The sequence below is a fragment of the Haliotis rufescens genome, unplaced genomic scaffold (genome assembly GCF_023055435.1).
Source record: "Haliotis rufescens isolate VD_foot unplaced genomic scaffold, xgHalRufe1.0.p SCAF_2, whole genome shotgun sequence".
NCBI lineage: Eukaryota > Metazoa > Mollusca > Gastropoda > Lepetellida > Haliotidae > Haliotis > Haliotis rufescens.
In genome coordinates this window covers 56560143-56581936 of record NW_025963890.1, presented here as the reverse complement: position 1 = coordinate 56581936, position 21794 = coordinate 56560143, and the positions used below count along the sequence as shown (strand labels likewise).

At 34.3% G+C, this 21794-nt stretch overlaps 1 protein-coding gene across 5 annotated transcripts in view; it reads right to left on the bottom strand.

The window, feature by feature from the left end:
* LOC124141191 (serine/threonine-protein kinase MARK1-like) overlaps positions 1 to 21794 on the bottom strand; it is a 267102-nt gene that overhangs the window by 33523 nt on the left and 211785 nt on the right. For all 5 annotated transcript variants that reach the window (XM_046509131.2, XM_046509137.2, XM_046509145.2 and 2 more), the window contains exons 5-9: positions 12073 to 12202; positions 9823 to 9968; positions 9118 to 9272; positions 2893 to 3022; positions 237 to 359 (exon numbers count right to left, since the gene is read on the bottom strand). In XM_046509131.2, the coding sequence (XP_046365087.1) occupies positions 237 to 359; positions 2893 to 3022; positions 9118 to 9272; positions 9823 to 9968; positions 12073 to 12202 (684 nt within the window). The remainder of the gene's footprint in view (positions 1 to 236; positions 360 to 2892; positions 3023 to 9117; positions 9273 to 9822; positions 9969 to 12072; positions 12203 to 21794) is intronic.

Here is a 21794-nt window from a genome sequence, read left to right as displayed (position 1 = left end):
CCTCATAATAAAGAAGTTGACATCCATAAATTCTCTTCCTTATATTTATTTTAGCATGGTTTGGTTTCCTGCAAGTCTGCCAAGGAACCAGTTACTCCCCCTAGGTACTTCTGTAGTCGCCTACACAACAGCAACGCCATCAGTGGTACTACTTTCGTGACTACATAAAACTGTGAAGATTCTCAAGGAAAATAAACGTGACAGTGGATGTAGCAAGTACTCCCACTTGCCTTCACCTTTCGACTTGTCCTTTCCCTTCTCCTTCTCCTTATCCGACCTCCCGGCTGACTTGGACCGATGTTTGCGATTTGGCTTTCTAGGGGGCTCACATTTAAGTGTATGATCAACGTCAAATAAACCTGAAATGGTAAATGTTGACACCATTGTTAATATAAAACATCAACGCCAACAATTATCTACCAAAACAGATTTCATTGGGCGTAAAAGGCAACATAGTGGTTAACATTATATATATCATATTATATGAATATTACTGGTACTTTAGGAGGTATGAATATTACTGGTACTTTAGGAGGTATGAATATTACTGGTACTTCAGCAGGTATGAATGTTACTGGTACTTTAGGAGGTATGAATGTTACTGGTACTTTAGGAGGTATGAATTTTAGTGGTACTTTAGGAGGTATGAATATTACTGGTACTTTAGGAGGTATGAATATTACTGGTACTTCAGCAGGTATGAATGTTACTGGTACTTTAGGAGGTATGAATGTTACTGGTACTTTAGGAGGTATGAATATTACTGGTACTTTAGCAGGTATGAATATTACTGGTACTTCAGCAGGTATGAATATTACTGGTACTTCAGCAGGTATGAATATTACTGGTACTTTAGGAGGTATGAATATTACTGGTACTTCAGCAGGTATGAATATTACTGGTACTTTAGGAGGTATGAATATTACTGGTACTTTAGCAGGTATGAATATTACTGGTACTTTAGGAGGTATGAATATTACTGGTACTTTAGGAGGTATGAATATTACTGGTACTTTAGGAGGTATGAATATTACTGGTACTTCAGCAGGTATGAATATTACTGGTACTTTAGGAGGTATGAATGTTACTGGTACTTTAGCAGGTATGAATATTACTGGTACTTTAGGAGGTATGAATATTACTGGTACTTTAGAAGGTATGAATATTACTGGTACTTCAGCAGGTATGAATGTTACTGGTACTTCAGCAGGTATGAATATTACTGGTACTTTAGGAGGTATGAATATTACTGGTACTTTAGGAGGTATGAATATTACTGGTACTTTAGGAGGTATGAATATTACTGGTACTTCAACAGGTATGAATATTACTGGTACTTTAGGAGGTATGAATATTACTGGTACTTCAGCAGGTATGAATATTACTGGTACTTTAGGAGGTATGAATATTACTGGTACTTCAGCAGGTATGAATATTACTGGTACTTTAGGAGGTATGAATATTACTGGTACTTCAGCAGGTATGAATATTACTGGTACTTTAGGAGGTATGAATATTACTGGTACTTCAGCAGGTATGAATATTACTGGTACTTTAGGAGGTATGAATATTACTGGTACTTTAGGAGGTATGAATATTACTGGTACTTCAGCAGGTATGAATATTACTGGTACTTTAGGAGGTATGAATATTACTGGTACTTCAGCAGGTATGAATATTACTGGTACTTTAGGAGGTATGAATGTTACTGGTATCTCAGCAGGTATGAATATTACTGGTACTTTAGGAGGTATGAATATTACTGGTACTTCAGCAGGTATGAATATTACTGGTACTTTAGGAGGTATGAATATTACTGGTACTTGAAGGAGGTATGAATATTACTGGTACTTCAGCAGGTATGAATATTACTGGTACTTTAGGAGGTATGAATATTACTGGTACTTCAGCAGGTATGAATATTACTGGTACTTTAGGAGGTATGAATGTTACTGGTATCTCAGCAGGTATGAATATTACTGGTACTTTAGGAGGTATGAATATTACTGGTACTTCAGCAGGTATGAATATTACTGGTACTTTAGGAGGTATGAATGTTACTGGTATCTTAGCAGGTATGAATATTACTGGAAGGGAAAGGATTATCTCTTAGGTAGATCATTATAATTACTCCTACAGGTAGAAAATTATGATTACTGTTACAGGTAAACAATTATGTTTACTGTTACAGGTATGTCATTATGATTACTCCTACAGGTAGACAATTATGTTTACTGTTACAGGTAGTAGATCATTATGATTACTCTTACAAGTAGACAATTAGGACTACTCTCAGAGGTAGTGAATAATGATACTTTTACAGTATGATTACTCTCACAGGTAAACAATTATGATAACACTTACAGGTGGGTCATTATGGCAACACTTTTGGTAGACTATAATGATTACTGTTACAGGTAGACAATTATGATTACTGTTACAGGTAGACAATTATGATTACTGTTACAGGTAGAAGGTCATTATGATAACTGTTACAGGTAGACAATTATGATTACTGTTACAGGTAGGTCATTATGATTACTGTTACAGGTAGGACATTATGATTACTGTTACAGGTAGACAATTATGATTACTGTTACAGGTAGACAATTATGATTACTGTTACAGGTAGGTCATTATGGTTACTGTTACAGGTAGACAATTATGATTACTGTTACAGGTAGGGAATTATGGCAATACTTAAGGTAGACAATTATGATTACTGTTACAGGTAGGTCATTATGATTACTTTAACAGGTATGTTTGAATATGTCTCTTTCAGTTCTATTGAATTATATGTAAATGCTGTATCCGCCAGGGCTAATTGCATTTCCATCCGACTGATATAAGAACATGATTATGATGTTTAAATGTCTTATTCGCCTCACAAACCTTGTGCTACACGTTTTCTGTGAAGCAGCATATTGAACATGGCTGACATTTCATCGGATCGACTCTCATGAACAGTCTTCTCCACCTGTTCTCGTTTGACATTCAGTGTGGAGCATAGCTCATCAATCACCTACAAAGAAATTTATGAGAAATTAACAAGATATCACCAGTTAGTTTTATTGACATGCATAGATAAAAACACATATATAAATAAATATTTAAAATAGAAAATGTCTTACCATTCAAACCTTAATAATACAAATGTGTGTGTTATTATGAAAAGTGTAGAAATTGACATAAAAGACAAAATTTCCTTCAACCTGAAAGAAAATATTTGTCGTTAATGAAATGTTTGTAATTCATCATCACATAGAAAAATATGAATTTTGAAAGAGATAAGCAAATCATGCTGTGATATAAGACCCTGTTGATCTCATCTGAAATAAACAAATCCATGAAATATACAAGACAATGAAAGACATTAAAAAACTGCTATGAAAATGTCATTAATTCCATTGTGAACAAAATATTTTAAACAACATTATCTAAAATATCATATTCATATCCTTCAATGATATATAAAAATATAATAATAAAATCACACATAATGTGTTGTAATCAATGCTAGTTTCATAAAATTAATGTGATGACAAACATTATCTGATTAAATATATTAATATTTTAAGTTGATAATCTTTTTGTTTTCTTTTTACGACATGGTCATTTTTACATCATGTTCAGACATGACAATACAATGACGTTGACAACACGTGACAACACATACAGTAACGATGACATTACGACACGCCAATCATTCCTCATGTTACATACATTCATTAACAACAATTTGGAAAGCTCCCCAAATTTGCTACTCAAGTTACAGATATCTCAAAATGGTGACCAGTAAAATTTCAAAATATTTTTGGGGTCAACATTGTCTTACTAGAAATGTATACATACACATTTTCATATCCTTCATAATTATTTGTAAAACGTCACAAAAGGGGTTATTTGGTGACAAATATATCTGATAAAGTACCAATTGACTGCAAATATCTATTTTATTGATTTTACTAAAAATATTTCATTTCCTTACTCAAATAGCCATTTTGGGAACTTTACTTTCCGAATCAATCCAGTTTTACTTAGGAAGTTAAAAAAAAGAGATTTGATGAGAACCATTCAAAGTATCATTAGAGAGAAAAAGTACTTAAAAATAGTAATTTATATAATGTAAAATTCTTTCAATCTCTAAATCAATAACTAGCAACTTTTACATATGAACAAAATTTGTGCTACTTCAAATATATTCTACCTTTAATATAAATCATGCTTTGAAACTGCATTTGTGCAAATATAGTTACAAATGTTGACCGCAAGCATTAAGTGCCATGACGTATGTCATGGTGGTGTATTTCTACTAGCCTATCAGTGTGGCATTCAGTGTCCAAAGAGAAACTAAAATATTCTACGTTTATGTGACATAACTTGGCAAAATGAAAACTTCAAAAAGCCTTGATATTGATGAACACAATATCTTGTTCATTCAAAGAAGTATTTCAAATGTATCCTTCATGAAAGAATTTTACTATTGAATATCTATACCTGTTTAAACAATGATAACCCACCAAACATGAAACAGCTCGAACACTGATCATTCCGTCCACCTATACTAGAAATCCAGTCATGATACATTACAAAAATCAGATTCATTTATATCCAATCTAAGATCACATCAATTAAACTTTCACAGAAAATTCCCATAATTTCATTATGACTTTAATTTCAAATCAGTAAAATTTATAATCTGTATAATCTTGTACTTTCAGCATTAAACAAAAGAAAGTCAAGTTTTTATAGAAAATATAATTGAATCTGATTTTTGATAGAGTTTCTAACATTCCAACAATATCTGAAGGCAACTTTAACACTATCCATTCCATAAGCCTAAAAGCATATCAGAAATATAACTACAGATGTACATCTCCGATTAAGTCAATTCAATCATGCTGGTCCCATGATGCAACAGTAAACGTCAAAGGCACGTCCAATGGTAATAGTGAGGGAAAATATATATATGTTTCCATAGAAACAAAGAATTCACACTCTCCAGAAATCAAAGAAAATCAGCGACCTTTGACACAGATTTGTTCTGAAACAGTATTTTATCATTTTGTGTATAATTTTTGAAAAAAACCAATGATAAACATCAAAGCTGCGTTAATCGTTACTTTCAATGAAATACATGTACAATTTTTTCGGCAGCAATCTATGTCATACATTCTATAGCAAATCTATGACAACATTGCATCTAACAATGACATTGCTAATATCTATATAAAACACAAAATTGTATATCTAAACTCGACAAAAGGAACAAAACACAAGTTTGTAAATGTTCTACAAATGATGAGGATTCTATTGCTAGCATTTTCTAGCGATTTGTCTGATTTTGGAAAACAAAAAGGACATGGCCACTTTTTTGTGTTCTAGTCAAAAGCGGGGTTTGAACTCAATATCTGAGAGAGCGTGAGAGAGTGCTGCAACAATACAAAAACAGGAGTCAATGAGAGACACCCCGGAGTTACCTCCTCCTCATCAACACTAGCTACCGATTCCTGACAAAAGGGGGCGCAGTTGTTAATCTTTTATCAACATTTTCAATTACATGAATTTTATATCAATGAATTCAAATGGCAATGTTACAAAAATCAATAATTTCTTTCCCAATATATTCATTTCAATCAATATATTTTATCATCATTTGCTAAAAAATAAACAATTATGCATGAAATACTGCAAAATTATTGCTGAAGCATGCTGTAGGAATGTTATAACAATTTACAGGTTGTGAATTTATACAAATTTGCAATATATCTTAAATGGCTGAAATTTTCAATGTTTGACAAAAATTAGCATGATGATGACAAATACTTCACTAAAAGCAAACAGAATAAAGGGCGCATACCATGACAACATCAATTTGCACAATTCATGTACAAATAGGACCAGAAATTATTGTTTTGGTTATTTGAAGTACGTTTCAACTTCATAACATCATTAAGTGCAAGCAATTTGCTGAAATTAGCACTGAGATTACAGGTTGCAAACAATGCTGTGTTCAGTACAAATATCAGAGACGGCATGCAAAATGTGTGACGACTGTGTGGATTGTCACCCCATTAATAATAATCAATCCTTAACAAAACAGGCCTTTTCCATTGGGTCAGACAAACCGCATCACTATGTTCTCTGAATAGCTTTATCCAGAATTCAAGATGATGAGGAGGGTCAGTTTTGGAGACTTGATGAATTGAATTGAACTCATTGATCATTATCAATTAAAAAGAAACTATTCCAGTTTTCTAAAACATTAAAGGTCTCTCAATGGAAAAGGCATGGATTTCTAAGGATTACATTTATCAAATTATCAATAATTGTCATTATCAGTTTATAGTTTTTTAAATAAAAAAAACATTATAAAAAAATACTATCATTGCCTTTTTGATTAGAGTTCTATTCTGTGAAGAATTGTGAAGAATTTTTATTATTGAATCTATGTATTTTTTAAAAGATATTTTGTCCAAACATCTTACATTGTACATCTACGCATGCTACTCCATACATGCTTTCAAATCGTAATTATTATCCAGGTGAGATTTTTAAATACTTGATTAATTAACTATGTCCATGATACAGAGATTGATTGAAACAAAGATATCAATAAAAGTAGACATTTACAAATTACTGTCCATTACAAACTCAATTCTAGGAATAATTACACTAACATAAAATGTATCTAAAAATATTTTTACATAATCTATTTCATTTGTTGAAGTTATTTTAGAAAAAAACAAGTACATCTGAAAATATTATGATATCCACACACCATATCAATCTGATCTATCCACACAGTCCAAAAAATAAGAAGTATGCAAAAAGTGTGAAATTGATTTAAATGAAAACCAATTCATGATGCAAAAATGACCATGTCCTAAGAATGACAAATTTGAAAATATCATGATAAAATTGTTTGCAAAGAGTGTATAAAACTTCATCTCCAAGCAAGGTTTGGGGGAATAAAATGGCCAAGAAATCTAAAAAATTTCAAAAAGATAAAAATCCATCAAAAAAAGTTAAAAGAAGAAAAACACATCACTACAAGCAGCTCATGTTCACAAGCAATCAGCTGTTTCAATCACGCACAGTTTACAATGACATGACACGTACATTTCACAAACACATGGTTCTATGGTACTGTTATCAATACAGCTGACGCACATTTAGCCATGTATATTTCACAAACACACCACCTGAGCCAGAAAACAGTGCAAGCTACACAAACTGTTTTATCTAAATGTCTCTTTTGTTCTAACATTTTCTAGATCACTCTACATGACAATTTATGAACAAGTCTTCATCTAAGGGAGATAATTTGGTGAGCACTTCATTCACAGAGAATTCTTGTGAGCATTTGTGAAGAAAGTTTTGACTACCATGCAATTTCATAACAAAACTGTTCATGAATTCGCTTAAAATGTTTTAATTGCACACAGATGATATATACTTAAATGAATTAACCGTTGTTAACTTTACTCTTTATATTTCCCAAATTCAAACAGATTTACATATTCTTGAAATTTAGGTCATTAAAAAAATTATTTCATTTTTTCCATGGCTTTGTATCATGTCAAACAAAAAATCACTTTATAAATTATAATTGAAGCAGATTGTAAGGAACTAGATGCAGTAACTAATGATGCCTGCCTAAAAACTTGCAACCTTCATGCTGATAACATAATACAGCCTAATGCTAACAAGCACATGCAGATCAGTCAGCAGGGTCTCAGCCTACAGTAGGTGAAAGTTACATAGCTACGCTAGCAGAGATGTCCATGAGATTCTGACAAAAATGCTCATCTTGGAGTAGCTCCAAACAAAACTAAACATTATAGTAGCAGTTGAGGTAGTGGTGGTTTAATTGTTTGTCTGTTTGTTTCTTGTTAAAGTCTGGACAAGACAATCCAGTGATTGAGTGAGTGAGTTAAAATATATCGTTGCATCGGCATCATTTCAGCCATATAGTGACGAGAACAATTTGACATATACACAAGTGAGTCATGAGTACAAAGTTATATTTAAAAATATATTTGTCAATCCAGTGATTGATGTCATGAGCATCGATCCACACAATTGAAATACGATGAGTAGTGGTGGTGGTAGTAGTAGTGGTAGTGGTGTTAGTAGTGGTTGTAGTCTTAGTAGCAGTAATGGGGTTGTCAGTTTGTCATGGTATCAATAACCAAAGTTCCAGTAGATTTAATGGAAGGAGGGGAAAGGGGAGTAGAAGCAAAGAAACAACAAGTTGGAGGAGATGAATGTGTAAGGTACATTATGGTAGGAAATAGTGAAAAAGGAGGAGAAGTAGTAGAGTAAGGAGAAGTGGTAGGAGAATTGAGGTAAGGTGTTTTTTGTTTGAATTGTTCAAAAACACTGCACTCAGCAATATTCCAGCTATATGACGGCGGTCTGTAAATAATCGCGTCTGGACCGGACAATTCAGTCATTGACATCATGAGCATCGATCCACGCAATTGGGATACGATGACATGCATCAACCAAGTCAGGGAGCCTGACCACCTGATTCCAATACAACAAGCAAAGTTGCTTTTTACGTCAAGCATGGTTTGCTGAAGACCTATTCTGCCCCGGATCTTTACGGGTCTGAGAAGAGGTAGTAGGAGTTGAAACAGAAGAAGTTGGTAGAAACAGTAGTAGTTTAAGATGTGACCATATTTTGAGGAGGATATGTATTGGAAGTCTAGTAAACAGTAGAGACTGTGTCGTGGTAGTGAGCTAGTGAGTGTATTTAACGCTACTTTGAACAGTATTTCAGTTATGTTTTGGTGAGGGAAGTGAGGGAAGCCATGTAGGTAAAACCAACGAAAAATGTATGTGGTGCCTACGAACCTAGAATTATAATTAGGGGGATTCTAGGATTCAGAGTGTCATTTCTCACACATCTATAGATATCCTTTGAATGTTTTGTCTTCAACGAAACCATAAATCCAGTTTGACCTTAGCAAGGGTAATTTATCCCTTATAAGCATCTTAAGCTAAGTTCTAAGAGCATTTTTGTCAGAATATCTCTACATTCTACCTATGCTGCACAAGCAGGCACCATGCTTAATGCCAACAAGAGGAAAATGACACAAATGTAATTACCTGAGATTTCATATTGCGATCTCGAGGCAGATTAGTGAAGGGGAAAAACGGCATCTTTGAGGAGGTGGTGAGCCAGGGGTGTATTTCAATGTCCATAAGTGGAAGACGGATGGCAGGCTTCGGCTCAATCATTTTGCTGAGGATATCTTGAGCATCTGGAAACAAGGCACATCATTTCAAACATGGGTTTTAGATTCTTCTCATAATTCATACGTCGTCTCTTACAAGAGCATTTATCAAAACATAAAAGTAAACAGCAGACCACTTGAAATGGTTTACCACTGGTTCATTGATTGGAATTAGTTGTTATGAAAACTGTTGTTGGTTTGTTGTTTAACGCCGCACTCAGCAGTATTCCAGCTATATGACGGCGGTATGAAAACTGTATAAAGCATAAATTCAAAAATAACAAAAGGTACCAGTGCATGACTAGTCTCATATTTGTGCCAAATGTAATCAAGAAATATTTAACAATAAAAAATGACTGGTGGACAGGACAAACAAAAACATCATCCATTACTGTATCCTACTCCCATTTTGTGTCCTTCCAGCAATATCATGGCGGACAACTCTAGAAAATACTTCACAATGAACAAGTGGGGAATCAAACCCAGGCCTTCGGCATGACGAGGAACACTTTAACCACTTGACTACCCTACTGCCCCAGTGGGTGACTCTGACAAGGCAACATCACAGTTGACATACCTTGTGACAAATGTGCCATCTCCTTGTAATGCTCCGCTCCAAGACCTTTCTCGATCTGCTGGAGAAGCTTAACTCGGCGATACTCATCAGTGTAAGGAGTTTGGAATGGGAGCTTCCCAACCATCATGGCGTACATAATGATCCCCCTGGAGCATATCACAGAACACATGCTCACAACAGTCAGCCTGTATCTCTATCAGGAACCAATTCTTTAAAACAAAATTCTTCCAAGAATGACATTTTTTTTAAATATTATATTTCTTTATTGTGAGCGAAAACATCCTACCCAAAAAACTATGATTCTTATATATACTCCTCAACTGTTGATAGGGATAGGGAGTATCCATGTAGGGTCTGAATGTAATCGATTGCTTTGATATGTTGACATACGAATAGTATTTAACATTGCCATGGAACTGAAGAATGTGCAGTTCAATAAGTTGTTTTGTTACGTCACAGCATGAAATATACTCAAATGTTCAGTGGTATTATATAACTAATAAAGGTATATCAAAGTATGAAATATCTCAGAATCCCTATCAAATGTTGAGTGGTATAATATCACCTATAAAGGTATATCAAAGTATGAAATATCTCAGAATCCCTATCAAATGTTGAGTGGTATAATATCACTTATAAAAGTATATAAAACAATTTGTTTCTGAAAACATTTGAGAAATACCTTAAGAATAAATATGATTTTGGTGTTGAAACGTACCGTATATGACCGCGGATAAGCCGACCCCGTAGATAAGCCGAGGTGTTAATTTGACCATTGAAATACGAAAGAAAATGATATGACCCGCAGATAAGCCGAATCAGGAATTGAAAGACAAAAAACACTGCGAAGTCGGACTGCAAGACATGTGCCGGTACTCGCAGATATTCAAAAATATAAGATGAAAAACGTTGTAATTATATTGAAAAAGTCATTATTATTTCTAATAAAGATTTAACAAACCAGTCATCCACTTACATAATGTGGGAAGCTGTTTCTCGTGGGTTTTTTTAATCTCATAATGATCGTTATAGTTGCCATCAACAACCAAGCGCCATTTTGTGAATCGGTGTATATAGAATTCTGAACCCGTGAGAAAATATATCAGCTGGAGCGAAAACTCGCAGTTTGAATTCAGCATCGTAAGCATGGCGTTTTCGTTTAAAACTCATGATGAAAATGTCAGTCAGTAAAAATATACCAACTTTTATAACCCCCTTTACACCACTATTGTATGTTAATCCAATTGAATTAAATAAACTATCATACTATGAACACATTGAATGACCATCACTTACTCACAGGCTTTTCCAGTTTATTAAACTAATCTCTCGAAAACAAAGGAATTAAGCCCCTACTCCCAACACGATCGCTAAGCACCCACAACTTGAAAATGTTTGTGTAAACAACATGACAATAGCAATCGGCCCGTTATTATCAATGCTGATTTCCTTGTGTACCGTGTTGCTTTAAACAACAGGAAGCAATCACAGTGGTCACCGTTTGTGACGTCACAGGAAACAGCTGATCACATGTTTTTGCAAATGGCGAACGGAATAACTCGCCAATACAGTTGTTTATTTGCCCCTTTCAATAAAGGTAGACACTTGTTCACTATCAATTTATGAACTTTGCAAAACGTACGTAATAGCTATTGGCGATTTTATCTGGGGATTATATAATATAGCTGTGAATTACGTATATTGTTACATGTAAAGATTGTGGAGTTGACGAAGAACGATAAACTTTGAACATTCAATTGAAAACTTATTATCGGAAGTAGTAACATGCATAACATTTTTTTTAATAATGACAACATTGGTGTATAATAATAACTTTATTGATAATTTATAACAATAATGGCTCTAGTTGTGGCAACTTCCAAACTTTCGGGAAGTTGTAATCTATCGGACCGTCATTCAGGCGATGTTTCTGACAGATCACGATCTGAAAAATACTATCATGAAAGTGTATCCCGTGGATAAGCCGACCCCTTTCTACAGAATCTTTTTTCTGGTCCTCAAAATTCGGCTTATACGCGGTCATATACGGTACATCAAATACGGATCTTTTCCTCATCTTGTGTTCATACAAACTGCAGATAGAATTAAAACCTTCCTTTTGCAATATTAGATGATGCCCTTATTTGGATCAATCGGTATTTATTAGACAGGGCTTACACTTGCTTTAAAGGATTTGGCTATGTGTATGTTTTTCAGTGGATTGTTTCTGAAGTTATTGGTTGTACTCACATGCTCCAAATATCAATCCCTGGCCCATAGGATTCCTTGGGGTTGAAGAGTTCCGGGGCAGCATATTCAGGTGAGCCGCAGTGGGTCTTCATAAGCTCATCTTTAGCAAAGGTGTTACTAAGGCCAAAATCTGAAACACGACCATCACATTATTGTCATAGTTATATTCCTTTGACTATGAAGAAAGGTCTCATCTTTCAATTTTCATTGTTTAACCTGCACTCAGCAATATTCCAGGTATATAAGACGATGATCGGTACATAATCGAGTCTGGACCAGTCAATCCAGTGATTGACATCATGAGTATCGATCTATGCAATTGGTTTTATATTTATGATGACATGCATCAACCAAGTCAGGAAGCCTGACCACCCGATTCCATTAGTTGCTTCTTTTCAAGCTTGGGATGCTTAAGACAAGTTCTGACATAGATGGTCACAGGGGTTAACCTCATCTGATTGTATGAGCTGCACTTTGGACCAAGATGGCGTTAATCCTTGTATGAGTGAGTGAGTGGTCGAGAAGGTGAGTCGGTAGAGATCTGTACATATTCAAACCAGTGGTTGATAACATGATCATAGATCAACACCACGTGGGTATGATGAGACACTTCATCAGCCAGGTCACTACTGAAGAAATCAGCTGTTCTCTCCCAGTACAGACGGGTTTGAATCACCGATTTGTTGTGATAATGTTTCTAGGTTTGTCAGCACCAGACCCATGCTCATGGGTCTCCCCAAACTGATAAACATCTAAGACCTGGGCCCCGTTCCACAAAGCAATCTTAGTGCTACGACTGTCATAAGTCAGTGTTAAAGAATGGGAGTTACAATCACCTTAGCGCTAAGATCGCTTTGTGGAACGGGGCCCTGCATCACTTTGGGATTTCCTCCAACATCAAGCTAACATGCTGTGATGTAATTGAAATACTTTTTAAAGTGGCATTAAACCAAACTCACTCACTCTCCCAGTCAATATTACCATTCAAACAACCAATACTGTACTATCCAAAAATTACCATGTTTGGGATGGTAAATATTTTGTATTATGTAAAAACATTATATTTTGTAAGCCTTGGTAATCTAAATACATAGCGCTCATTCCTAATTTCTGTTAAGATACAGGTATTTGTTTTTAATAATGCCTATCAGTATATACATTGCACTTCCTGTAACGAGCCCCTTCTACTTTCAGAATCAACATATCATAGTGATTTCTCTGACTATAACTATATTATTGTTGACCCTTGAAGATCCAGGGTAGAATAGGTCTTCAGCAACCCATGCTTGCCTTAAAAAGGCAACTATGCTTGTTGTAAGAGGCGACTAACGGGATTGGGTGGTAAGGCTCGCTGACTTGGTTGAAGCATGTCATCGATACCAATTGTGTGGATCGATGCTCATGATATGAATCACTGGATTGTCTGGTCCAGACTCAATTATTTACAGACCACCGTCATATAGCTGGAATATTGCTGAGTGCGGCGTAAAACAACAAACTATATTATTGTTGATATGTATACTTTCTCTATAATTTTGCATAATGGCCTATAGTTGTGACAGTTTTACTTGTTTAATGTGCACATTCAGAATGGCCAGTGAATTACCAGCACAGAATCAACTGTAACAACAATAGCGTGACATCATCACAACGGTTTAATTGAAAGAGATTTTTGGTTCATAAATCCCACAAAAAACAATTTCATTGAAATGCTGTTTTTCCAGTAAAATTAAACAAAAAGTTTAAAGAAAAATAACTATGCTTAAATATGTGAAATAGTACATAAAGATCTGCTGATGTGTTTCAGGGAAACTGCTAGTTTAATTACGTTATAAAAGATTCGGAAATTGTAGGTGCAAATTCTCAGTGAGCTTGGCAAGATAAGGGCTGACAAGAGTTATGCCCCTTTGACCATAATTCACAATTTCTGATGAGCCTTGGAAAATTTGCAAACACTGTACAGTTTAAACAATAAATGTTAGCTCATAATATTTCATTTTTGTTAAATATTTACTTTGCTTACATATATCTACAAGATATTATCACTCCTATTTAGGCATAGCAAGCTTTTGTTACATATATATGCCAATGTTTATGTTAGATTAAAATATTTCAGACAAATTATAAACAAGTATTGTGGATTGTTTACAATATTTTTTAATAAATTTTGTAAAACTGTATAACCTAAGTGAAAGCTTGGTTCAGTGTTTTGAAAGCTGAAAAAGCAAAATAAGCATTTGTTCTGCCAGAAAAGGTTAAAAAAAATCCACTTCTTTCCGTGAACTCAATGTCTTCATGCTTTGCAAATTATCACAGTTTGAAATTGGATGACTGTAAACAAAGATTCCAAACATAAATGTAATTGTTGCTACACAAGAGAAACATCCAAGAGGTCATATAATGTTGAAAGTATCACTCTTGTTGCTGTAAATGATGTTAAACTCCATTGTTTCAAAAATATTTGCTGATCTAAGATTTAAAATGTGATAGGGAAATTAGAGGTCAGCTATGAAAAATGGGGACAGCTTTCTTACTAAAACATTTTCTTTCTTCAAAAAAAGCAATTAGAAGTTTCTTTATAACTGTCAGGAATTTGAATAATGGTTAAGATTGTCATCTGGGCATAAATTTTAGTCTATAATTTAATAGCCAACAAATGATCCTCTGTTGCTGGGCCTTATGTTTGTCAGTGTGGGTTCAAGGGGCCTATTTCATAAAGTGATGTAGTGTATAGCTGGAGATCTGCAGTCAAGCCGAAATTCCTTTCGAAATTTCAAAGTGAAAGGCTCTACATTCCCTTGTAAGGGTTGATACTCATGTGCATGCACTATTAAGTATTGGACATAAAAAACAATGCCAGGGCTAAATAGAGTTCTAACTCAAATATCTGGACAAATAAAATCAAAACAACTCATTATCAAAATCCAGACCACTTCAACTGATCTTATTTGAAATCAGTTGATATTAATCGGACTGAATGCAACACAATTGCTTCAAATCAAACTAAACTGTATTGACTTCAATCAAACCAAGCTCAAACGAAATGAATCTAAATGATGAAAGAGAAGTAATATTTTCAACGCCATGTAAAATAAACACCAAATCTAATATTGAAATAATATTTTCAATAGCATGGATTATTTAAAATAAACAAACACTTGAACCAAGCATCTGAACAAGCAGTAGAAGTTCTCCAAGTTTTCAAAGCATCTTAAGCAAATGTACCACATGCAGATGCACTGTAGACACCGGGGGGACACAAAGAAACCATACAGGTCTTGTCCAAATAAATAACCCTGTGTCTCCAAATAAGCAGAGAGCCAGCCACATGTGTCCTGGGAATGTCAGACTTTGGTGCTATAATATTGCTGAGATGGGTCATTGTTTCAATACATTAAACACTTAGAGAATTAGAAAACATTGCAATTCTGTTAAAGGTAGACTGACACTTAGACTATGAAAACATATCAAAATAATTGCAATTTATTTTTTCAAAGAACCCTTCCTTCTGCTGTTGTCAAGGAAACTAGACCTGGCTTAGTTTCATCTAGACTTGCTTAGTCGTTTAGTAAAAGAAATTTAAAATACATATATATGTATTCCACTATCATGGTGCAGGGCTACATTTAAGGATATTGTAATTGTTACTAAACTGAATTTTTAATTTTTTTTAAATGATGCATATTTTCATTTTCACAAAAATATGGCTTGAACATTATATGATTTTCAAAGTATTCATTTTGAATACATGGAAGCTGTACATTTTTTCAAACATAAGTTTGAAAAAAAACATGCTATTATGGGCAATATTCTCAAAAAGATAATGGATCATAACATAGGTAAAACAATTGTATGCAAAGTTCACGAAAGAGGTTCGAATATTATCAACATTGAATACCACAGGAATACGTTATTTTTCTAGCAAATCCTTACTAATGTAAAATATTTTCCTTCTGACAGCATAATGGTGAAATCGTTTTATTTGATTTATCTAATCCTTATAATATGTGACTTGAAAGAAATGTACAGCATTTTTAACCAAAGTTAATTACTGTTCAACATTCAAATTTACTGTTTTTATCTACAACAAGTTCATTTACCCTTGGTTAGGTCCAATTTCATTTTTAAAATGTTCCATCACCAGATAACAATGCTCTGTTGTCATGTGAAACAACATGCCTGTTTTGACAACAGTGATATATATTAAGTGTCAAAACTCAGTGTTACCACCTGGATTCAGAGGGCAGGTCAGAGTTGTCTCCCATTGACTGTAAATAGTTTGTCCTGTAACCATTTTTCCTTATCCCTGTCAAATTTATTAGATATCTTTTTCAGTAATACATTCATTCCTACAAACTGTTTCTTTCTCTTATTTCAGTGTATTTAGTGCACAGAGAAGTCTTGAGAATTGGACTAATATGAAAACACATTTAATCAGGCAGTGACAGACAAAAAGGAAATATAATATTCATTTTAAATTTTGTTACTTTCTTGTTATTCATTAGTAAAATGAACACAATGAAATATATTTGGGTGCTGTTGTACAAAACAACCTTAGTGCTACGCCGTAATTCCATGTTAAGGTATAGGAGTTAGGATCACCTTAGCGCTAATATCGCTTTGAACAACGGCACCCTAGAGTTTAAAGTTTAGCTGCAAATATAATATCTAACATAATTTAGCCATTCCTATAGCATCTCTTCACAATATATAGACTTTCTGATAAAAAAAAAATAAGACAATTGTTGCCATAGATATAAGATTCAACTGGAAAACAAGATGTAATAAAAAACATATTAACACTCTCCTTCCTTAAAATCTGTGAGCTACATTCAGGTGACAGGGTACTTCTGAAATGATGTGTTTCTAGGATACTCTGAAGCATCACCTACAGTCTCCTACCAACAGCCTCTTGACTGCTTGACTTTAAACAACATGAATATACCTCTTGTCAAACTGTTGAATCCTCATGGTGTAATGATAATAAATTTTGTAAACATAAATTTGAGAGCCTTGCAATAATGACACCGATTTACAGCATGTAAAATTCAACTTTGAGCCTCACTTACAGCTTGAAGTTTGTACATTTCAATGAAGGTTATTTATTAGTCACATAAAACATTTCAATTTAAAGGAATTTAATTTAACACCACTTTGAACAGCATATCAGTTATATCATGGCAGCTAGATGTAGGCCAGGGCCCACTTGCACAAAGTGATCTTAGTGGTAAGATGATCGTAACACCCATCTTTAACATAGGCTTACGGTAATCGTAGCGCTAAGATTGCTTTGTGCAAGTGGGTCCTGGAGTCACACTGGTTGTAGACATTTACCAGTGTGGTAAAACAATAGCGTCACTTTAAATTTTTATGCTTTTGCCAGTTAATTCTCATTGTCAAAAATTCTGAAAATGCATTGCCCTTTGTTGAAAAGCGGTGGGCTATGCATAATAAACAGGTGCAAGTAAACTGCTAAATTTGAATAAACCAACAAAGGCTATTCAGACAAAACAGTATGGTTTTTTTAATCCATGACATATCTACTTTGACACAAATTATGTAAAATAAAATAAAAAATCATGTAATGCATAGTGCTAATGAAATAATTCATAACTAATATCTTCAGATCAAATGCCTCTGTGCCAGTATAATGCATCTTAATCATGTGTTACAACCAGAATAAAGGTAAAATATAAAAGATTATAGTTTATCCATGAATTATGTCTGCCACATATATTTCTCCTTTCAGACAATTGTTTTGAAATAAATCAGTTCCCATAAAGACTATTAATATCCTCCAGATTTACTGTTATGCGGAATGATATGTCTTATCCGTGATATGAATGCATATTGAAACTGATCATATATATATGTCTATATGCATACAACGGGTAGTGCAGTAGTTAGTGTGTTTGCTCATCTTGCTTAAAATTAAGATCGAGTTCTCCATTTGACTATAATTAACTTTCCTATTGTTACACCCGGTGCTTGTGTGTTTCATTCACCAAAGTGGAAAACTTCTGAGTCCTGTGTCAATTCCAGCTTTCCTCCCACATCAATAAAAGTGGAATACTGTTCAAAACAATGTCAAATCCAGCTCACTCACTCACTCACTCACTATTGTAACATACATTCTTAAAATTTGGTACATGTACTATCAAATGTATATATATATATATATATATATATATATATATATATATATATATATTATATCACATATATAAAGAATAATACAAAAATACACTTTCATGAGATTTCTTGAGATTTTGACAAGGATGCCTAGTAAGAATTCTTTCTTTAAGAGCCCATAAAGTTGATTAAATTATAACTAGTGCAATATTATTTATGAAACACAAAGTTTAAATTGAGCGGATGCAGATGAAGAGAAGATGGGGGTGGAGTGTGGGGTGGAGGGGCTGGGGTGTGTATGTTAGTGTCAGGGTCTTTAAAACTGCAAATAAAGACATGAAATATTCATGCCAGTGATTTTGACGAGGTCCTTCTTGCCTAATACCTTACTTAAAAGGGGATGACACTCCTATCATGACTGACTTAAGTTGTGAAAAGTCCACACTGTCTGCTCCCTCAGTCAAGCAGTTACATATCTTCCCAGCAGCACCAGACAATATTTCAATGTCACACATGCTATTAAAGGGGGACTTATATCAGGCAAATTGACAGTCCCAGCAGGTTAGTTTTATCATCTCTTTGTTTGTCTGGGAAATAATATTTTGTATATTTATCTGGTAGATTATGATTAGCATAATTACACAAATACAATGTCTCATTTTCACTCAAGGAGGTAGTTGTAATGTCTAGACCTAGGATGGAAATTGGCCACAAGATTGTGGAACATAGTCCCTCTTTGTTTAGACCTTGACCAAAAACACTTAGACCTAGACCGAGACCAATAACACCAAGATCTGGTCCAATAACACCTAGACCTAGACCAATAACACCTAGATGTAGTCCAATAACACTTAGATCTAGACCAAAAACACCCAGATCTAGTCCAATAACACCTAGACCTGTACCAATAACACCTAGACCTGTACCAATAACACCTAGATCTAGACCAATAACACCTAGATCTAGACCAATAACACCTAGATCTAGACCAACAACACCCAGACCTAGACCAATGACACCTAGACTTAGACCAATAATGACGGTTCCTTAATAGAATGACTCTTACTTAAACTTGTACATGACTTTATTTCAAAGACTAAATGTTAGTCAATCTATCACAATTGACTATAGCAATTTTAACACTTTTTCATAATTTTTTATGGTTGCCTAGCAATTTACATTGCAACTTGCATCCTAACATACAATTTAACCCTAAAGAATCACCCTGATTGTGATTCTTGGTTATTCAAACACATGTTCAAACAATTTCTATAACCTTGCTTTGAGCTTTCCTCTAACATATAACTGACATACCATATCCTATGACTGAAATACTGTCCAAAACGCATGAATCCCTCTCTGCACTAACAAAAGCAATTACATTGAAACCATGATGTTCCTTTCAAAACTGAACCAATATATGTAACTTTTCACGCTCACGCATGTATATGAAACTATAAATGACATAAAAATAAATATATGAATATATATTGCAAGCACACTCCAGCCACGCTTCCAAATGACATATATATCTTTCAGGCGGATGTGTTGAATATTAAATCAGTGGTATAAGTCGCGACACATGTGAGGATTATATAAATGATTGTGGTCATTATTCAAAACCGTTACCTACAAGACTATTCATATGTATGATGTATAGTGGTGCTATCTACATGATGGAATCTCGCGACAGGTGGGGGTCTTTATGATGGCAGGGGGACATCGCGGAGAGGATGATTATGTGAAATCCATCATCAATCGTTCTCTTCACAACGTGTTGATGTTGATCCTCCCTTTTGTTTCATAAATATAATTCATGCATTTAATTGTGACTCATAAAGAAAATGTAAGTTGTTATAATTCAATACGTTTTCAAACATACAGGCTCAATGCAATGATTGTGTTTGATAGAGAGTGAAAAATGCTATTCTGGACCTTGTTAATCAAGAAACCCCACATTCGAGACCTTTCAAAACAAAACAAACTGTGGACCTTGTTAATCCAGAAACACCACATTGTGGACACTTACTCTTAGGTAATTCTGTTTATTATTAAAGGGAAAATACCCATGATTCATACCCTAGAAGTTTAGTGACAATTGTCATGTCCAGTTTAAAAGGGTTGAGTCATTAAGCTTAGAGTCACTCAGGTCTGTTGCTAACCTAAATGATGTGAAATATTACATAAAAAAGTAACGTATTTGACATTAAGAGATTTAAGGTCATATTGTAGTTATCCTTATCAGAAAAGAATGAGTACATGATAAATTTGGTGTTTTTATCATGTTCGTGTTCACTGTTTTTCAGTGATCCATTCACACAATTTCTACCTCTATTTTGCCTTTATGCCATGGAATCTGTTTCAGCAGATAATCGGGACTGATAATTCCGTGTTGTTGATGCCTTATACTTACAGAAATCATTCCTGAAAGTTTCAGTCTGATTAGCCAAATGGCTTTAGAGTGAGTGAGTATTGTTTTACGCTGCTTTTAGCAATATTCCAGGAATATCACAATGGAGGACACCAGAAATGGGCTTCACACATTGTACCCCTGTGGGGAATCGAACCCGGATCTTTCGGCGTGACGAGTGAACACTTTAACAACTAGGATACCCCACCTTCCCAAATGGTTTCAGAGGATTTGTTGAAGATGTAAAACTTTACATAAGACGAAGCTCACTTGAACTGTTGATGCAATTGTGAAAAATAAAAATATGGATTTCTGTTTGTTGCTAAGCGACAAAAATATTCTATTATTGTGTATAACAACGCTAACACTGAGTTATCAGAAGTATTCAGCACATCAGCATATTTCAATAAAGAAATAATTACTAACTCAACATAAATTAAGATAAGGCTGATAATAACATTGACATCAATAATTCATGGAAATAGAATCACTAAAATTGCATTATAGCTAAGCTGGTCAGGAAACACCAGGGTGGTCAAGAAATGGTCACTCTCCGACCACTGACCATCCATCAGTCCCCATATTTACTCGAACAGCTGCTCTTAGAGGTGCTAAAATATTCCCTGACATTCAGACTCCACTTGTCTCTGACTTATCCAAGAATAAACATTAGGTACAGGAAGTGTGTTTGTGGTGGTAATAAACCAGGAAACTAGGTGTCCTAATGCACACAGTGAGCAATATGTACCACTCCTGTATGTTGCTACCTTTAGGACATTGACACAGGTAAACAGTGATGATAAAAGGAGATTCCTTGAAGACAAGTTGTTATTGACACGAAATTACAATGTACTTGAATCAATTTAGTTGGTGCATAATTTATGAAAGGAAAATATTTTTCAACTGAACTTTCACGAACTTGATATTGGATAATCCAATAGTTATGTTTATTCATGGAAACAATTTCACACTTCGGAAAGTAGTGTGTGTACCTTAACATATATATTTTACATGTTCTCTTGCAGAATTTTTGGATTATGTTTTTATTGTCAATGGGAATATAGCAAGTGGTTCTAATTATTTATTGTAAACAATTTTAACCTGCCTTTTTGTGTTTCATGAATAAGCTGGGTATTATTCTGTGTAACACTTGATGTTAGTCTACATATCAAACTAGGGC